This window comes from Penaeus monodon, chromosome 29 (assembly GCF_015228065.2).
Source record: "Penaeus monodon isolate SGIC_2016 chromosome 29, NSTDA_Pmon_1, whole genome shotgun sequence".
NCBI lineage: Eukaryota > Metazoa > Arthropoda > Malacostraca > Decapoda > Penaeidae > Penaeus > Penaeus monodon.
In genome coordinates, this window is record NC_051414.1 from 35782036 (window position 1) to 35782666 (window position 631).

General features: G+C 49.6%; 1 protein-coding gene across 1 annotated transcript in view; it reads right to left on the reverse strand.

Moving 5' to 3' along the window:
• LOC119592213 (cuticle protein CP1499-like) overlaps positions 1-631 on the reverse strand; it is a 1165-nt gene continuing 534 nt past the window's right edge. The window contains exon 2 of the mRNA XM_037941043.1: positions 1-631. This exon is cut by the window's right edge and continues 218 nt beyond it. Coding sequence (XP_037796971.1) covers positions 301-631 — 331 coding nt within the window. The 3' untranslated portion in view covers positions 1-300.

The following is a 631-nucleotide window of genomic DNA, read 5'->3' on the forward strand; positions in this document are numbered from 1 at the left end:
ACTAATTTGATAACAGCCTTGATTTCTGAAATAGTTATCTAGTTGAAGCACCAATGGATTATGATAGTCACGTATATATAGCTTAGCAAAGCATAACAAGATAATCTATGACCAATGAAGCATACTGTAGTGCACACAAAAAAATAGTTATACATGATATGCCATATATGAACAATATGTGTAAGCACGCGTAACACACAGACATATAAAAACACAGACATATATGCCTGTGTCTCTGTGTATGTATAAACCTCTCTTTTCTTTGTATTCATTCTCCTTTGCATTTCCTCACCGCACTTCCTAAGCGCTACCAACAGGAGGCGCCACAGCTGCTGCCTGTCTGTTGTAAATGCTGAAGAATTGCTGTTTGGCGGCTGTGACTTCGGGAGTGTCGGGAACCTGGGGGGCGGACCCAGGGAGTCCAGCGGGGATGGTGGCTGCCACGGGGCCTATCCACTTGGGCTGGACTGGCGCGGGTTCCTTCACAGCCTGCTTGGGAGCGGCTGCCTTCGCGGCCTGCTTCGAAGCGGCCGGAACAGGCCCTTTGGCAGGGGCCTTAGGTACGGCCGCGATCGTGGTGCCCACAGTAGCCGCGACCTGCGCCTGGTAAGCATCCAAGAAGATTTTCCGA